Here is a 17,034-nt window from a genome sequence, read left to right as displayed (position 1 = left end):
GGAATACACAGCAATGTTACTGTGCCTCAGTGCTCCTGAGGAATAATTATCTCCTGAGGACTGGACACGTGGTCACGTCTTATTTGTTAACGAATATGAATTTCATATCACTGAAGCTGAAACAGATATTTCTAAAGCTGCTGAACAAACCCCACAAACAAACACAGGAGAGGAGGCTTTGGGTCCCCCACCCCACCGCTGTGAGGTACTGAGCATTCAGTTCTCATAGATGCCTGACAGACAAGGAGGGAACAAGGTCAGAGCCTTTGCTGCATCTCCCCGTTCTTCAGTTCTTAGGGAGACATGATCAATAATACAAATATATATATATTTACTTTCTGTCTGCAGCACTGAGGCCTGCAAAGCATTCTGGGAGAGACAGCAGCCTATTATAAAATCTTCCTGAAAACGAGATAAAGAGAATAGCAAAACTATTGGCAAGGTTCAAAGAGTCTGGTTCTCAGAGACTAAACAGGGAAAGGACTAGCAGTCGTCGGCTATTTTCAGGCAGTGCCTGATTGAAATAATGAAAAGCCCTTTAAGGTTTCCTTTCTGCTCTCTCTTCAAGGGAAAGCTGTCTAGTGTCCAGTAAGATTATATGAGCACTTCAGGGTCCCCAGGAGATACAGGCCTGGGGCTTTAACATTCCACCTTTACTACAGGAAAGGTACGTCCCTTTTACAGAAACTCACCATGTACGTCAGGAAATCCCTAGCAGGAGCTGTAGGGACTTCTGCACACAAAGGTGCTTGAGCTTGTACCCCAGTTTCGGGGCTCAGGATGCACAAAAGTAGGATAGGAATCCTCGAAGGTTTACGGCATGGGGGGAAACAACTTATAAATATTTGCCCCAAACCCATTAATTTCTTGCCCAACCTCAATCAATTTCCTCTCTCCATCCGGCAAGCTGAGAACACTCACTCTGAACTCATGCTCCCTTACGCATTTGCAAATCACTACATGAACTTACAGTGCTCTGTCAAAAAAAGTTAAGTAGTAACAGTATACCTAGCTCAGAGGCAGGGGCTGTAACCCTGCCTGCTGTGTTTTGTTGTGGCAATCTATCTTGGGGCCTCAGGCCTAAGTTATCAAGATCCTATAAAACCAGAGCCAATCCTAAGCGTAACATAGGTCCTGCCATTTGTTGACTGAGCCCTTCTCCTTAAGTCTGCCCCTGGGAGGACTTTGATGTTTCTTAAGTCAGCCAGAGGGAATGCTATTAAGTGAGGTATGACACTTCTGCTCTCTCATGGGTTCAACGTTCAGCCTCCAGAGCACACCTATCATTGGTTGGCCTCAATGGCCTGGAAAGCAATGAACTAAGAAACAAAGCTTTGGTTTTCTTTATGGCAGTGCTGGGAACTACCAGGAGAACACTGCTCAGTAAAACATCCGTGAGTAACATTCAGACTAACAGTCCTTCATAAAAAGGGCATATTCCCTTGAAATATGCACTGTGTTCCAGCACGCATGGGGTTACATTTCTCACGTCCTCCTTTCTCATGCATACAAGCCAATGTCAGGTGCAGCCAGACCTGTCATTTGAAGCACCCCAATGGGTTAAAGCACAGTTCCCAGCTCTAGTAGAACGTGTATGTATTTAAAGCCGCTAAACTAACAAAGCAAAGCAGATTAAAAAGATGTGATGCAACTACAAAATGCATGAGCACCAGTGGAAATAAAGAGGACAATGGACCTTTTGTTTCAATTAATTTCACATGCAAATGAGAAACAATTAATTAATGGGGAACATTAAGGACAACACATTACTGCAGTATATTTAAAAAATGCCTGTGAAAGACTCCAATGAGGCAATGTTTGATGGAAACTTAATACAAAGCACTGGTGTCAGCAGGAATAAAACATGCCGCTTTCTGGATCTATGAAAAGTTGTTTTGTTTTCTGAAAGAAGATATTATCTTCATGATCTCCCCTCCCCAAATCCTTTCTATCTGTTCACACTCACACATAACCTTCAAATATCACACAGCGACTATCGGAAATACAAAAAGCTACGTCTCTTTCCTTACTGAAATGTGTTTCCCTTCCCCAGTCATTGATTTGTTATTGTAGAGGTACATGTGGCTTGTTATGGTAAGTGCTAGGCTGCTGGTGTCGATTTCTATTTTTTAAAAAATGGCTTGTAGATATTTAAGAAAGAACACAGAGTTAAAAAAACAACCACTCCCTTTATGCTACCCATTAACATTCTACTTGGATGGTTTTACTTTGTTGGAGACCAGCCCACTAGGAAGTACTCACCGCTACCAGAATCTGGACCGAGCTGTGCATGACCTCAATGTACCGATACTCTAGAGCACAGCCAATCACAGAGATGTAAGAATGGCTGTCCAATCCCTTTATGCCAGCCATGGAAGCCTCCTTCCTTACGCAGCCAGGGCCATTTTCACTCCACCATGACTGATGCTGGGAGATATTAAAGGTCAAAAGTTCGCTGTCCTGGGGAGAAAAAAAAAGATGCAAAAAAATCTTCATTTACAGAGGAACTAACTCACTAGTCCCATTTAGGGGGAAGAGTTGCAAAAATGCTTAGTGTTGCCTTAAAAATTGTCCATTAAAAAAAAAATTGACCACTAAAGTCAATGGGAGCCTTCCTAGGCTAGCGCTGACAGCTTCTGAAAAACCCACCCTCAGTGAGCGCTAAGAGGCTCAAAAGGTGTTTAGAAGCATCTTTCAAACAAGCTGATAAATCAGTATGAACTGGACTAAGGCCAGTCAATGGGACACAGTGCTGCAACATTGTGTCAATCAGTCCCACCTTAACATGGTGCTGTCTGGATGCAGTCGTGAGCATGAGGTAGCTTCAATACACCATATTGCAAGGCCACAACAGAAAGACACTTTATAGGCACCCAGACTAGTTTGGGGACCCAAGAGCATGTGGCTAGTGGTGCCTGGAGGAGAAAAGAGCTGTCAAGAAATTTGGAATATCTGCAAATATCAGGATAGAGGCAACACCCTAGATCAGGGGTAGGCAACCTATGGCACGCGTGCCAAAGGCGGCACGCGAGCTGATTTTCAGTGGCACTCACACTGCCCGGGTCCTGGCCACCGGTCCGGGGGGCTCTGCATTTTAATTTAATTTTAAATGAAGCTTCTTAAACATTTTAAAAACCTTATTTACTTTACATACAACAATAGTTTAGTTATATATTATAGACTTATAGAAAGAGACCTTCTAAAAACTGGCACGCGAAACCTTAATGTATTACTGGCACACAAAACCTTAAATCAGAGTGAATAAATGAAGACTCGGCACACCACTTCTGAAAGGTTGCCGACCGCTGCCCTAGATTCACAAGTTATCTTAGATTCATACAAATATAATATGTCAAAACATGATGGGTTCTTGGAGTAGGTTATAAACTTTCAGAGCAAGGCATCCTGGAGATTTTTTTTCATATTTGATATACCACTCTGTTTATTCTAATCTCTCTAATCATACTTTGTTATTGACTATTACAGATGTGGTTGCGTTAGGAACAAAACACATTCTCAACACAGAGCTAGTGCACCTTCATTGCACCTGGACCAGAATGAGCACTCTTAAAGTTCCATCCACATTAGGAAATTGATCCATTGTTGAAAATTATTGTCAGCAACAAGTCCCAAGAACACTTTCTGGAATGATGCTGGAAATGATTCATCTTGTCTGCAGTGGTTTACACGAATACCAAATTATGATGACTTTGTCTACTGCATACACAGGGCCGGCGCTTCCATTTAGGTGACCTAGGCGGTTGCCTAGGGCACCAGGATTTGGGGGGGCGGCATTTTGCCACCCTCGGCGGCAATTCGGTGGCGGGGGGTCCTTCCACGCTCCAGGTCTTCGGCGGCAATTCTGCGGCAGGTCATTCACTCTCTCCGGGACCCGCCGCCGAAGTGCCCCGAAGACCGGGAGCGCGGAAGGACCCCCCCACCGCAGAATTGCCGACGATGACCGGGAGTGCGGAAGGACCCGCCTAGGGTGCCAAAAATCCTGGCGCCGCTCCTGTGCATACAACATCTTTACTTTGCTAAGAACTACGACAGTAGTCAGAGACAGCAGCCATTTTGTTCCCAGAGCTGCTGCAGTTTGTCATGGACACACAAGGACACACTCACATACTACTCTCTTATGGAGACAGATTCCATGTTTGTTCTTTCTTGCTGCTTTCCTTTAAACTACGATATGTTGGAGGTAAATGGTTGCTCAGGGAGATTAGGGAGGCTATAAAAATAAAAAAACCCTCAATAATAATGGGGGATTTCAACCATCCCCATATTGACTGGGTACATGTCACCTCAGGATGGGATGCAGAGATAAAGTTTCCTGAAACCTTAAATGACTGCTTCTTGGAGCAGCTAGTCCTGGGACCCACAAGAGGAGAGGCAATTCTTGATTTAGTCCTAAGTGGAGCACAGGATCTGGTCCAAGAGGTGAATATAGCTGGACCGCTTGGTAATAGTGACCATAATAAAATTAAATTTAACATCCCTGTGGTGAGGAAAACACCACAGCGGCTCAACACTAGCATTTAATTTCAGAAAGGGGGACTACACAAAAATGAGGAGGTTAGTGAAACAGGAATTAAAAGGTACAGCACCAAAAGAGAAATCCCTAAAGCTGCATGGAAACTTTTTAAAGACACCATAAGAGAGGCTCAACTTAAATGCATACCCCAAATTAAAAAAATAATAATAAGAGAACAAAAAAGGTTCCACCGTGGCTAAACAAAGTAAAAGAAGCAGTGAGAGACAGAAAGGCATCCTTTAAAATGTGGAAGTTATATCCTAGTGAGGAAAATAGAAAGGAACATAAACTCTGGTAAATGAAGTATAAAAATATAATTAGGAAGGCCAAAAAAATTTGAAGGACAGCTAGCAAAAGACTCAAAAAGTAATAGCAAAAACTGTTTTTAAGTACATCAGAAGCAGGAGGCCTGCGAAACAATCAGTGGGGCCACTGGACGATCGAGATGCTAAAGGAACACTCAAGGATGATAAGGCCATTGCGGAGAAACTAAATCAGTGGTTCTCAAACTGGGGTCACCGCTTGTGTAGGGAAAGCCCCTGGCGCTCCAGGCCAATGGGGGCTGCGGGAAGCGGCGGCCAGCAAATCCCTTGTCCCGCGCCGCTTCCCGCAGCCCCCATTGGCCTGGAGCAGCGAACCGCGGCCAGTGGGAGCCGCGATCGGCTGAACCTGCGGACCCGGCAGGTAAACAAACTGGCCCAGCCTGCCAGGGGCTTTCCCTACACAAGCGGCGGCCCCAGTTTGAGAACCACTGCACTAAATGAATTCTTTGCATCAGTCTTCACGCTTCAGATGTGAGGGAGATTCCCAAACCTGAGCCATTCTTTTTAGGTGACAAATCTGAGGAACTGTCCCAGATTGAGGTGTCATCAGAGGAGGTTTTGGAACAAATTGATAAACTAAACAGTAATGAGTAACCAGGACCAGATGGTATTCACCCAAGAGTTCTGAAGGAACTCAAATGTGAAATTGCAGAACTACTAACTGTAGTTTGTAACCTATCATTTAAATCAGCTTCTGTACCAAAAGACTGGAGGATAGCTAATGTGATGCCAATTTTTAAAAAGGCCTCTGGAGTTGATCCTGGCAATTACAGGCTGGTAAGTCTGACTTCAGTACTGGGACAACTGGCTGAAACTATAGTAAAGAACAAAATTGTCAGACACATAGTGGAACATAATTTGTTGGGGGAAAGAGTCAACGTGGTTTTTGTAAAGGGAAATGCCTCACCAATCTACTAGAATTCTTTGAGGGGGTCAACAAGCATATGGACAAGGGGGATCCAGTGGATACAATGTACTTAGATTTTCAGAAAGCCTTTGACAAGGTCCCTCACCAAAGGCTCTTAAGCAAAATAAGCTGTCATGGGATAAGAGGGAAGGTCCTCCCATGGATTGGTAACTGGTTAAAAGATAGGAAACAAAGGATAGGAATAAATGGTCAGTTTTCAGAGTGGAAAGAGGTAAATAGTGGTGTCCCTCAGGGGTCTGTACTGGCCCAGTCTTATTCAACATATTCATATATAATCTGGGAAAAGGGGTAAACAGTGAGGTGGCAAAATTTGCAGATGATACAAAACTACTCAAGATAGTTAAATCCCAGGCAGAGTGCGAAGAGCTAAAAAAGGATCTCTCAAAACTGTGTGACTGGGCAACAAAATGGCAGATGAAATTCAATGTTGATAAATGCAAAGTAATGCACATTGGAAAACATAATCCCAATTATGCATATAAATGATGGGGTCTAAATTAACTGTTACCACTCAAGAAAGAGATCTTGAAGTCAGTGTGGATATTTCTCTGAAAATATCCACTCAATGTGCAGCGGAGATCAAAAAAGCAAACAGAATGTTGGGAATCATTAAGAAAGGGATAGATAATAAAACAGAAAATATAATATTGCCTCTATATAAATCCATGGTACGCCCACATCTTGAATACTGCGTGCAGATGTGCTTGCCCCATCTCAAAAAAGATATACTGGAATTGGAAAAGTTTCAGAAGAGGGCAACAAAAATGATTAGGGGTATGGAACGGCTTCCGTATGAGGAGAGAGTAATAAGACTGGGACTTTTCTGCTTGGAAAAGAGATGACTAAGGGGGGATATGATTGAGGTCTATAAAATCATGGCTGGTGTGGAGAAAATAAAGAAGGAAGTATTATTTACTCCTTATATAACACAAGAACTAGGGATCACCAAATGAAATTAATAAGCAGCAGGTTTAAAACAGACAAAAGCAAGTATTTTTTCACACAATGCACAATGCACAGTCCACCTGTGGAACTCCTTACCAGAGGATTTTGTGAAGACCAAGGCTACAACAGAGTTAAAAAAAGAACTAGATAAGTTCATGGAGGATAGGTCCATCAATGGCTATTAGCCAGGATGGGCAGGGATAGTGTCGCTAGCCTCTATTTGCCAGAAGCTGGGAATGGGCGACAGAGGATTGGTCACTTGGTGATTACCTGTTCTGTTCATTCCCTCTGGGGCACCTGGCATTGGCCACTGTCGGAAGACAGGATACTGGCCTAGATGGATCTTTGGTCTGACCCAGCATGGCCATTCTTTTGTTCTTTGTGTGTGAAAAAAATAGATCATCCACACTAACAATTAGACTATTTTCCAAGGTTGGTTCAAGGGAAAAGTTCCTGACAATGGTTTATGCCAAGAGGTCATTTGCCATAGAAGCCACAGAAGGAGAATAAATATGGAGCACTGAGTCTACTCACAGAATCATGTCTGAACACATCCACCTGACAAGATTAGAATTAGGATCTACAGCTGGAGTAATAATGAAAAACATTTTTGAACTAACACTTTAATTTCCTCTTTGCCTCTAACTGTAAATGTATCTAATGAATTCCCCTCCCATCTCCATCTCAGTATTCAGATTTATTGCATTTCTGGTTCTTCTATTGACCTTAGTCACTATCAACCTCTTGGGTCAAATTACTCTGACAAACTGACCTACTATCAACCTCTTGGGTCAAATTACTCTGACGAACTGACCTCCACTGTGATCGATAGCTTCGTAATTAACACTCGCCCAAGAACTCCACATCATCTCTGCCTCACAAGCTACCTTTTACTTTGCTTCCCACAGCTTCGCTGGTTCAGTGCACTAAAGCATGCAGTGCTGGGTGTCACACGGTGAAACACAGCATGGGTAGTCCAAGGGTTTGACAGGCAATGAGGAGGTAGCACTTCCAACAATAACAAATCCCCCTTCCTTTGGGAAAAATGATACCTGAGTAACTTGGAATCACAGCTGCAACCCCTGGGATATTGCTTTGGGGCTTCTAGCTTAAATTTCCCTGCAACTGATGAAAGACAAATTTAGCATTGTGGGGAGAGCAGGGGATGAAAAGATAATAGTAGCAATACTTAGTGGGGAAGTGCTAAGTGCCCAGTGCCACTGGGACCCCAACAGACCTTGCATGTCACTTTGATGTAGACTCAACAATACCTTTTGGCTCTAGCAGCAGATAGGAGAGGGATGGAAGGATTTATATGTGCCTGTCCTAGAATCTAAATACCTCTTCACTATAGGAATAAACACAGAATTTACAATGCAAGTCCAACAATAACTACAGGGCTTCTTGTACTTTCCTCTAATGCATCTGGTACTGGCTGCTCTCATTTAAGATACTGGACTGGATGGGCCATTGTTCCTAGACTGAGAAAGGGGATGGGGTGGGGGAAATAGCAAAAATCAGAGTCTGGATCCAGGCACATCCCAAGTAGCAAACTGGGCTTGCAAGTGGAGCTGATCTGAAGTCAGCTAATTCTTAACCAAGACAGATTTTGATAGGCTATCTGACATAGACTTTAATTTTCCTAAGCTGAAGCTCATGTATAGCAATAATTCCTACTTCCAAAGTCCCAAGAAGCCAACCACCCCAGTATGAATCCTATGTAGACTAGCCTGCAAGCCCACGACATGCTAGCACTCAGTAGCAAGTTTTGGAGCAGTTATTAAGTGTTCTGGGAAGCACAACTTGGGAGACATGAACAATGAAGTTAGAAAAAGACAGCTGACAAATTCCTGACATGAGCACAGCAAAAGATGGGATGTGCTTTGCAGGGGACGGAGGAGGGTGCGAAGCGGTGGTGTGCTACCCAGGCCGAAGCAGCCCCAATATTAAAGGAAAGACAACAGAGAAAACTCCATTAACAGTGTAGAGCTTACACAGAATCCTCTGCATTTTGGAAGAGGGGGGGAATAATTAGATTGGCAGCTGTGGGGTAACAAAGCTAATGTAAGGTGCTGGGTGCCACAGGTTCTGTGCTGAGGGACACCTGGGGAGAAGCTTCTAGTGACCAATTTCCCTCCCCTGCAGCCTCTGGAAGCCACCGGATTTTGGCGGGAAAGTCACTGGCCTGCTCTCTCCAACGTGAGTGTTGCTCCCTCACAGATTGTACACATATGTTCTCCCCCTCCTTAGAGTCATGCAGTTTTTCCTCAAGTTTGCTGCTCCCCCGCACTCGCCTCCTATCTTATACAGTCCCCGGGACACATGATTATGCCCCGTACAAGTTCCCCCTTCAGTGAGAGCCAGCCAGCCTGCCCAAGCCACTGCTGTACTTCCCCTCAACCCTCTCTTCCCCGACCCCATGAGCCAGTGGGCAGATCCACCAGCTGGAAAAGGCAAAACCACGCTCCAGACAAGGACTCAGCTCCAGCTCTGCTCAGGTCTTTCCTTTATTACCACAGATACAAAACGATTCAAACAGCCTCACTGCCCCACAGGGACTTGTCTCCAGGGTGTCACTCTCCCCCCATTCCCCAGCTGAGTCTGCCCCCAGCTGGCACCTGCTCCTTGCAGGGGTCTCCATCAGCCTTTTGCCTGACTGATGTGAAGAGCCCCTTCCAGCTCCGTCCCCGGATTCCACGGAGGGTAGACTGCCTCTACAGAGAGCTGGCAAGAGAAAAAACAATGGGACAGCTTTCCTTCCCTTTGGAAATCCTCACAGAGTCAGCTCTTGCTTCCCTCTGCTGCAGAAGATGGACTTTTAGTCACCAGACATCAGCAAGCCTCATTTTGAGCTGAGCCTAGATAAGCTGCAGAACAGATGTCAGATATGGCAAGGAATTAGGCAGGTAGAAGAATGCTAAATACAAAGTCAAAGTGCTCAGTGCTATGGCATACAAATAGCCTCAGCTGCAAGCACAAGCAGAGTTGATGCTATCAGAAAGCAGAAACGACAGTGCCAAAGTTGAGCGGTTCCTAGAGAGACCCCCGCCCCCCAGTTTTTAAGAGTTGCTTGGAAAAACGTGGAGCAGGCAGTCACACACACACACACAAATGATCAGTCTAACCGACCATTATGCTTGCACATACTGGGCTTGAGAGTGGCCTTGTGTAAGCAGATGCGAGTGACTGTTTGCACACATCATTCTGAAAAGGTGATGAGGCATTTTGCCAACAGTGTTTTGGGGTAAGGGACGGGAATGGAGGCGTTGCTTTCTCAGCACACTGAGATCAATGCCATTTTTTACTAGTGCCCCTGGCAGTCACTCTTTGGGGGACACTTGCAGTGACCAAGCATAGTAAAAGGGCATTCAAGGCAAACAGTTTATTGACCTCTGTTTGCTAAGCTTTAGTTGGGAGGCCAGGGGAAGTATCTCTGGACTCCTACAGCAGTCTGCTAACATTTTGTTTTCCTTATTGCAACGCTAAAAAAAACAAAGGGGCAGTTAATTAGTGTTATATGAAAATCACAGAAGCAGCTCATTAAAAACAGGGCAAAAGAACAGGAATCAGGAAATGATTTCAGAAACAGAGACAAAAATATTCCGTGAAGCATTTGCAATTTTCCTTAAAATGCACAAGAAAAGGTAACTAGAAGTGGGAGATGCATTGGGAAATACTTATCAGTTCCCAGTTATTTCAGTGAGGAACAGAGATCGGTATATCTCTACACTCCCTCCATTTCTTGACAGGTGGCTATTTAAAGGGTTACTGCTACCTCCTTAGCCTTCAATCTGAAAAGAAATATGAGAGAAGTGGTGATACAAGCTCCCTCTCAAGAGCACGCTGAAGGCCAGCCAAGCTCACATTTCAATTTAAACTGTCGCTGGACCTTGTTGATGCCTATTTGCAATTCTCCAGCACTGTGGTGGTGCTGTGGGGAGGAAAAAACCCTATAATCTAGTACAGTATGAGAGTTTTTCCTGTTATATCTCCTATACCTTTATATTAGAGGCAATTCCCCACCCCTAGCACCCACAGAATCAGCTTAAGAAAGGCTGGTGCTATGGGGCTTAAAGATCATCAGAGACGGCTGTGTTTCTTCGTTCACTACCTGCCTTCTGAAGCCCGCTCCCCCTTTCATTCATTTTCAGGCAAGGCAGCAGTAATGGCTCTCAACGCAAGTTCAGCCCAGCCACGCAAGCCCTCAGAGCTTGATGGCAGAATAATTTTGCATCTTTTAAGTTGGAAAAATTTATTATCAAAAAGGGAAACAATAATTCTTATCTCCTAGCAGTGCATGCTAAGTGCCTGCATTTCACTGAGCCAGCAAGGGAATTACTTTTATCATTGCTTAGACTCACATTGTCTGTTCACAATGCTGTAGTACTTAAAGGCCAAGTAATGGATTTCTATTCTCTGAATTCAGGAGGAGGAGTGGGGGAGTAATTATCATCATCAGTGCGTTTCCTCTCACCTCCATCTGATAACATTTGCTCAGGTACCAGAGCTATCCCAGAGAAGCTCTACCTATTTTCTTCTTGAATGCAAATAACTCCCATGACGGCTAACAAAAATTATGCTCCTATAAGTGATCAGAATAGTGTTGGTAGAGAGTTAAGGCCGAGCATCAGGCCTGGGTGGGAAAATTTAAAAATCACCGTTCCATGATGAACAGTTTCCAGATGAAAAGAATGAACAGAGGCAGGTTTAAAGGTGACGGCCAGACACAAACTGTCTCTCAAAAATGTTTCAGTGTCCTGAGCATATGATGAATAATCAATGTGGCAGCTGGATAGACAGAGACATGTACATTTTAGCAGCCTGGTTTTAATTATTAATTTAGATTGGCATTTCCCACTAACCTAAAAAGTGTGTTTGTGTAAATGAGCTGTGTCTTCATGCTTAGCAAGTGGATCTAGAGAAGTTTATTGTGATATTGGATCTGTATCCAAGATCCCACGGTGATGCAAGTATTATAACTAGCTAGCTAGATGGATGCATAGACAGAAAGAAGAGGGAGAATGTGAAAAGGCAGGAGGAGGAGAAGCAGCAGTCTGGAAGTGGAATCTCAGGAGTTGCAGCAATTGCAGTGATATCGAACAGCTGTACAAAGCGCTCAGAGAAGCAGTATGTCACCCTGATACTGCGAGCGTGCTCCGAACAGTGAGCAGAGACAGTCAGGGGTCTGCACCAAACCTGCTAGGAAGCACATCAGCGGCACATTGCTGAAGATGAAAAGCAACATTTCAGTTCCAGGTCTTCCATGTTTCTTGTCTGACCAAATCATGGTCATAAAAAAACTGGCACAGCTAGACCTGCTTTACAAAGACCTTTCAAAAGATCCTTGCAAGGGAGCAGGAAATGCTTTATTAGACCTTTGTCTGCCAATCCATGTGTCTGCTGTCCACCTAATGAAGTTCTGGCAGACAATATTTCATTCCTTTTATTCTAGGAAGGAAAGATATCGAAATATGAAAAATGACAAGGTGTAAAAAAAATAATCACAATTGTCAGACTGATTTTCTTGTTCAAGGAATAAGGAACCAATGTAAAGTACTCAGAAGAGGAGAGAATTTTCCTTTTGGACCAAAATAACTCCGCTTGATATGGTGTCAGATGAGTCTAGGAAAAAGGGAAACGAAGAGGGTTCAGTTTAACTCCAGATGCAACATCTGGGTCTAGATATTTGGAACTGCCTGTATGCTTTTGCACACACGATTACTGCCATCATGCACCCATTCACTAATCACATGGGCAAATGACTTGTTAAATGCATGTTTATTGCAACTGCACATGCAAATTAGGTAAAAATATGCATGGATTTTTGCATGTACAATTATGCCTATAGTTTTGGAAATCTGGGCCTAAATTTCTCAGGAATATTAGCAGCACTTTTGCTACAATTTATAGCCACCACTCTTTTCTCTCTTTAATGTTTTGAACATTTGTACATAAAGTATCAAAGAGAGAACCTCAAAAAGCTTGGAGGTTGCATTTGGGCTAACACCTGACATTTCAGAGGCTTCTCATTTTTTCGGGTGGCTTGCAAAATTGAACTGGAGACATTGCGAGGCTGGCGGTTCTGATGATATTTTAGCATTTTCTTGGTCAACACCAGGATGTAGTGGCTACTCTAGAAGTATGCTCCATGAAAGGGGAGTAAAAGACAAAATGAGAAGAAGAGATAGAGTCTTGCTTTGAGTTGAGGAGACACCTAGATCTGGGTGTCAAAACACTTACCAGAGACTGTGGTTTCGTCTACTCGGCAAGTTAGGGGTGTGATTCTCAGCTCCCACAGACATACTCACACTAGCTCTCATTTGAGCTAGCACACTAAAAATAGTAGCATGTAGTGGTAGCATAGGCAGCAGTGGCATGGGCTAGATGCATGAGAACAAACATGACTGAACCCCCTGGGTACATACTCAGGGTGGCTAGCCTGTGCCATCCCTTCTACTGCTTGTGCTAGCAAGGCTACACTTCTATTTTTAGTGCACAAGCTCAGATGAGAGCTAGTACAAGTGTGTCTATGCAAGAGAATCACGCCCCCTAGCTCATAGTGTAGATGTAGCCTGAGAGGAAGACGACCTTCCCCCATAATTCACAAGAAACAAGCCGGCGCCTAAAAACCTATTGGTGTTCTACAAATAATGCACAACAGCTGTGTAATTTCTCTTCTCTGTTTCCCTGACCCTCTCAACCACCATCCTCTCTCCCTGCACCTTCCCGAAATCAGAGCTATTCACCAGACCACATAAAGAATATACAGCAATGACATGTAGCAGTTTCCTCGTTGCTCATATTTTCACCTCACCAGGCATATATTAAACTTGTTAAAGCAGAAACAATCAGCGTTCTTTTCCCCCTGGTCTTCCCACTGGAGTCATCACCTGTCTGAACTGGACAGGGCTGTCATTACCAGCTGCCATTTTAACAAACTCCATTCTTTCTAGCTCACTGCCCTTGCTGCATTTTGTCATTATAAATTAACCAGCTGCTGACACAGCTATATCAGCCAGGCATCTGACAATACATCATTGCCAGAAATGAAAAGGAGAAGCACTGGGGTGGTCAGAAATGCTACATGGCTTCCCCACCCTGCCCCATCTATCTTATAGGGGTGCACATGGAAAGATGGGTGAACAGTCAATACAACACACAGACCTAGGGACAGGAATCCCCCTCAGGTACACACATGCAGGGATACCTGCCCCACTGTGGCATCACCATACAATGCTCCTCAGCAAATGGCTGATATTGCAATGCTCTTGCCGTCTTCCAGAGGTGGTTCATCCAGTGAGCTCACAGGGCTGGGTACTCTCCTGAATACAGTTCTTATGGGGACTGAGCTGAAGCCCATTTAAGTCAATAGGAGTTTTTCCACAGACTTCAGTGAGCTTTGGGTCAGGCCTCTGGAGGTGCAGGAGGACATGGTGGTTCTCACATAGACCAGGATAGAAACCTGTCCACATGCAGAGTTGCATCAGTTTAGATGTGACTTTGAACCGACTTAGTCAAACTGATGCAAAAAGGCTTTGTGGACATTTTGATTTCAGTTTAAACTAGGTTTGTTTCAGTTTAACTTAGGTCGATTAACCTTGTCTACATACAACCATGTATCAATCAGTGTAAAGTCCTGTATGGACATGCTGATTTCAGTTTTAGAGTGGTTTCTTTGCGTTTAACTTAAATCTGTTCACAATCAATTTACAATGAGCTTAAAAGCAAACAAAACAAAAAAACCCTAACAACTCAAAGAGAGAGAATAGCATCCACACAGGGATTTGCACTAGTTCAACTAAATAGTTTCATATTCACATATCATTAAAGTTTATCTGTGCAGTTAAGCCCTTTGGAACAGGTTTCAGCTATACTGAAATAAGGGAGTCCACACAGGGGTTTGCACCAGTTTAAACTTTGGGTTTGTCTACAATGGAACTGCAAGATGTAATTTCCAGCTTGAGCAGACATACGTGTACCAGCTCGGATCAAACTAGAGTGCTAAAAACAGAAGTGTAGCTATGGCAGCACAAGCTTTGGGAGGGGCTAGCTACCCCAACGACAATCCCATTTGAGACCCAAGGTATGTACTTGAGTGGCTAGACCCTTGCACTGCTGCAGCTACATATCTATTTTTAGTGTGCTAGCCCAATCAGAGCTAGTGTGGGTATGTCTACTTGAGCTGGAAATTACACCTCCAGCTCCAGCGTAGACATACCCTAAACCAGTGCAAAATGTGTGCGTAGACAACCGCTAGGTGCACTTATCCATCTTGTTCACACAGGATAGTAGAGTCCCCATTTTGTGAGGGTCTTTGGAAAGAAAGAGATTCTGGGACAATGCATCTTTAAAGTTTCCTCCTTTAAACCACGAAGCACACCCAAAATTCTACTTTAAATCCTGGAATTCATTTCCACAAGCATCCCGCTGACAAGATCTCTCGTATGTTTGTGTATAGACATAGTTTGCCATTCTTAGGATGCAAGGAGTTTCTCATAATTAAAAAAAAAAAGAGCAAAATGGCATTTTTTCAAACAAAAACAATATGTGAAAAATCAAAGCTCATCTGTAAATTATTGTGCTCTTTCATGAAACCAGCAACATTATTTATTTTTGCCAGTTGCCACCCCCTCAATGGTGTGAACTCTGTTACAGCTCCAAGGAAGAATCCACTAGGAGACAAAATAGAAGTGTTATACAGTGCAGCTCAAATCTATAAACTCTTATTCACACAAACAGTCCCCCACTCATCTGAGTAGTCCCATTGACTAAATAAAGGTTGGCAGCAGTAGAAACATAATCATATAAAGTTGCGAGCTTTGCTAAAGTGTCCCATGAGACAAAGGTAGTGGGTTAAAGCTCATTGGTAGGTGGCAGAATGGTGTTTGTATTATCCTGTTTGAATTGCAGAGTCTTTTTCCAAGCCGTAAAACTCAGATAATGTAAAACAGGTCAAGGGTAGCAAACATACATCAGAGATGGGCTGCTAGAAAACAGGAGTGTCAGTCAGTGAACCATCAAAGGGACAGTTTGATCTGAGTTTTACTGTTTCCAGAAAGGTGCTTTCAGACTGTTACTAACCAAAACTAGATCCTTTTATCTAAATGATTGCAGCCAGTGTTGAAGTTACACTTTGGACCAATGATAATCACTGGTCCAGGCGAGAGCTCTCTTTCAATGAGTTTCTGTGGCTACTTCAGAAAACAGAGATTAGTTGGGGAATTAGGAAATTAGAGTTTCTCCTATCTGCAACGGGCTTTTTGTGACCACTCACTGAGTTAACATAAACCCGATAAAACATAGAGCAGTTCCAGTTAATGTCTGTAATTTAGACATATGACCTGAGAATTCAGGTCAAATGTAAAGTGTTCTAAAGTGAACCAAGCTCCTCTAACCACTTTGAGCTAATTAAACTACAGCAATATTCATTAGCAATTCACTGCTTACAGCCTAGGCTTAGGTTAGGAATTGGCTCCAATTGCTAGTATTTCTGACTCCGTCCTCATGCAGCAGACAATAATATTTAGCACCTTTCATCTTCAAAGAACTTTGCAAATATTCACTAATTTAATCCCCACAACATCCCTGCAGTAGGCACGTATTACTCTCTCTATTTGTAGATGGAGAACCTGAGTCAGGGAAGTGCCTAGCCTATAATAAGCAGTCACCTATGTTGCCACATTTATGGAGATGCCACAATGCATCTACCTGGCTTCCCCCAGCTTTACTCTTCATATAGGATACAGAGAAGGTGTTTTACTGAACTCTCCAGAGAGGTGTAATTGGAAACATGGTGTCCCTGTTCCTAAACTGTCTGAGGGCCATTAGCAGGGCTAAGGGTAGAATAAAAAGAGAGAAAACCCCCTGAGTGAGTTATTGCAAGAAGTTTGGTTTAACCCAGCTCAACACCAACTGGGCTAAAGTCCCTAAATCCATTCCTTCCCTAGAGCAAACTCAAAAATGCAAACGGTACAAGGCAGTGCTAATGATTGCCCAGAACTCCCTGCTTTGCAGTCTGATCAGCACAAACCCTTCTTTCTCTCCCCTCAGAGCAATGCACCCTTCTTCTAAAGTGTTATTAACCCTCAATAGGCTGGGCTGCAACCTAATTAGCTCAGCCTCCCAGAGTTGCCTTTGAACTGTGGCTAGGAATTAACCCCCTCTCATGCAATGGTCCCCCCCCTACACCTTGCCACAAGGACTCTTTCCCACCTTCAGTTTGAAATATTATTTGATTCCATTGTGTGCAGGGACTGATGGGGGGAAAAATCAAGCCACCATTGACACTTCTGCTAGGGCACTCC

The 17,034-nt window shown here is 43.6% G+C and overlaps 1 protein-coding gene across 2 annotated transcripts in view; it reads right to left on the bottom strand.

Moving 5' to 3' along the window:
• The window catches only part of NKAIN4 (sodium/potassium transporting ATPase interacting 4), an 85,251-nt gene that overhangs the window by 23,299 nt on the left and 44,918 nt on the right, over window positions 1-17,034 (bottom strand). For both annotated transcript variants that reach the window (XM_024219207.2, XM_024219208.1), the window contains exon 4: window positions 2,263-2,460. In XM_024219207.2, the coding sequence (XP_024074975.1) occupies window positions 2,263-2,460 (198 nt within the window). The remainder of the gene's footprint in view (window positions 1-2,262; window positions 2,461-17,034) is intronic.

This window comes from Terrapene carolina, unplaced genomic scaffold (genome assembly GCF_002925995.2).
Source record: "Terrapene carolina triunguis isolate 2854851 unplaced genomic scaffold, T_m_triunguis-2.0 Scaffold130, whole genome shotgun sequence".
Lineage (NCBI taxonomy): Eukaryota > Metazoa > Chordata > Testudines > Emydidae > Terrapene > Terrapene triunguis.
Note: the sequence above shows the minus strand (reverse complement) of the source record. Positions and strands in the feature narration are given on the sequence as shown.